The following is a 2,750-nucleotide window of genomic DNA, read 5'->3' as shown; positions in this document are numbered from 1 at the left end:
GTTGCAAGGATGTTAAATTTTTGCGATTTGAAATTTCATGCACATGCGGAGGATTTTTTCACTGGTGGATGATCTTCTATTGCATTTTTGGAGTGTTTCCTCACAGTCAGCTGAAGGGGTGATTATATATTAAATATTTGCAATTCATTTCTTCTTGTATGCCATTTATGGCGGCCCCTTTGTACTAAATGGGCTTTCTATGTAATGCGGGAGGAGAATTTTTTATTATGTCCTTGAGGCTTCTTGTAATGAATAGGTAGACCTTAAGTTCTTTTTAGCAATACTGGAAGATTTTCTTACTGCCTTTTTCCTACCAGTGCTCATTGAACCAGACACCTTGTAAAAATTAAAATAATAATAAAATTTAATGGTAAATCTACTTTTATCAAAAAAAAAGAAAGGCCTATTTTGTATGCTTACATAACAAACATAGACTTTTTTATTTTTTTATTACATGAGTGATTGATTGATTGTTGACATTTGTCCACATTTGGAAACAATTATCTTTGTATACTATATTTCATAATTAGGATTTTGGAAGAAAAGTTGAAATTGCCTATTAAAGTAAGCCGACTTCCAATTAGTAATAGAAAAACTTTGAGACTCCATGAATCGTCTTCTGTCAATTAACCGACCGACTTTACCGACTCTAAACGTGAAATAAATATCGGAAATCGACGGAAAACGGAAAGTTTGAAATAGACAGAGACAAGAAAAGATGTAGCAAGCAAGATAAGAAGAGAATGGAAAGAAACGGTGCAGCCCCATTTCTGAAAAAGACATACGCGATTGTTGATGATCCGTCAACAGACGGTATTGTGTCATGGAGTGCAAGCAACAACAGTTTCCAGGTGAAGGATCCACACCATTTCTCTCTTCATCTGCTCCCTATCCACTTCAACCACTGCAATTTTTCCAGCTTTGTTCGACAGCTCCACACATATGTCAGTACCCATAACTTGCTCTCATGCTTTTATATACGATTCTTTTCTCTAGTTTTCTTGACTATTGATTCTAATCGTACAGGGATTTCGTAAAGTGGATCCTGATAGATGTGAATTCGCACACGAATGCTTTCTTCGAGGCCAAAAGCACTTACTCAATACCATTCGTCGCAGGCCGAGAGCAAGTCATAACCAGTCTCAGGGGGCGGCAAGTCAATTGGATCCCAAATTGACTATTGATCAGGAAGGAGAATTCCAGAGGCTTAACGGGGACGAGGACGAGGACGCCATTGTTAAGGAGGTTGTTCAACTGAAGAAGGAACAAGAAAGTATTGATAGAGAACTCGAGGACTTGCAGAGACGCTTCGCGTTAACAGAGCGCAGACATCAGCAGATGATGTCGTTCCTCCAAACACTCACTCAAAATCCAAATTTTACCGCTGAGACGATTCAAAAAAGGCATCTTGATGTTGGTAAGAAGAGGAGATTGTTGCCAATGCCACATAAGGAGGAGCAGAAAAAAGCAAGGGCTGAATTGGGCTTGGATTGTTCTAGAACAACTGCTCTGACTACGCCACATGGGTTTGTGGATCCTGGGATGAGTATCAATTCGTTTATTGCAGATCGGTTTGAAGATTCTGTGCCTCTGATAGAGTCTGAAACAAGGGCTGGACTGCTATCTAAGGAGTTAATGGGTACTTGTTCACTTGGAAATCAGAGCTCAGAGAACTGTATTGACAAGGTTGATTTTTAGGTGAGTGTGGGCTTCGAAAAGGATTTTGTGGGTTTAAGTGGTGTGGATTACATGATTTCCTCGGATCAGTTACTCGCTGAGGAAACCCAATTCACCAACTACAAATCACCCAGATTTCAGAAATGCCGGGTACCCAGATCGACAAATCACCAGATTTCAAATGAAGAATAAATACTTATGATGAATATTCAATGTCTCTGCAAAAGGCTGCTCTAAATATCTTTTGGAGAGTCTTTTATGTCTGTTTGAAGAACAGTCTAATCTATTACAGTGGGAGTTGGCTCGGCTCTTTGGGCATCAATTATTTATGTTTGGTCAAGCTGGTTCTATATAAATATGGCTTTTATCGAGTCCTTTCTTATTGTTGAAATTTTATTTTCAGTGGTATTTTGTGTCCAAATATTGATAGCTTCATTTATCCTATAGATCTAATTTCTAGATTGCATTTTTGTATGAAATTAAGAATGATTGTGGGATGCCCCAGGGGTTCGGTTCTATAAAATTTTATCAAACTTGCACAACACAGCAACATCTAGCTAGAAAGAAAGAAGTAAACTGAGCAACAACAGATTTCAAATCACAGGAATAAAGTGTGTGATAAGAATAAAGCGTGTGATAAGCATCCATAAAGGATGGATAGAGAAATTCCGTAAAGCAAGGAAGTTCCATAAAGCAAGGAAGAAATTTGCATTTCAAGTTTGCGCTAACAGGTTCAACACTAATTCTTAAGGACTTTGCCATTCCTGAATGGCACCTCATCAAATTTACATTCATGGCATCACTTTCTAAGATGACTTTTTATTTGGAATGGTTAAAATGAATAATAATGTGGTCATTTAGTCTAACTGGTAAAAGTGAAGGATTATCATAATGATAATTTGTGCTTTATATTTCCCAAATAAAAAATAGAATTAGCAGGCAGGAGAAAAGATTGCTTTACATTGGAATAAGCTGACCCTCACCATCGGTGTGATAAACAGTTCTCTCGCATGTATCATGACTTTGTTTTTTTAGTTTTAATGTCTATGTTGTCAGTAGGTACTTGTCTATGT

General features: G+C 37.6%; 1 protein-coding gene across 1 annotated transcript; it reads left to right on the top strand.

Annotated features, from left to right (window-relative positions):
* Positions 1-617: 617 nt before the first annotated feature.
* On the top strand, positions 618-2,040 carry LOC131064164 (heat stress transcription factor A-2). Its single transcript, XM_057998198.2, has 2 exons — positions 618-944; positions 1,027-2,040. The coding sequence occupies exons 1-2, from the start codon at positions 744-746 to the stop codon at positions 1,696-1,698; spliced, it is 873 nt and encodes a 290-aa protein (XP_057854181.2). The 5' UTR covers positions 618-743; the 3' UTR covers positions 1,699-2,040.
* Positions 2,041-2,750: the final 710 nt, after the last annotated feature.

The sequence above is a fragment of the Cryptomeria japonica genome, chromosome 6, assembly GCF_030272615.1.
Source record: "Cryptomeria japonica chromosome 6, Sugi_1.0, whole genome shotgun sequence".
In the NCBI taxonomy this organism is placed as follows: Eukaryota; Viridiplantae; Streptophyta; class Pinopsida; order Cupressales; family Cupressaceae; genus Cryptomeria; species Cryptomeria japonica.
Note: the sequence above shows the minus strand (reverse complement) of the source record. Positions and strands in the feature narration are given on the sequence as shown.

Excerpts from the sequence above, each read along its gene's own strand:
- LOC131064164 (XM_057998198.2), top strand. The coding sequence starts at position 744 with ATGGAAAGAAACGGTGCAGCCCCATTTCTGAAAAAGACATACGCGATT. Across the intron at positions 945-1,026 it reads TTCGACAGCTCCACACATAT|GGATTTCGTAAAGTGGATCC; the intron begins GTCAGTACCCAT and ends CTAATCGTACAG.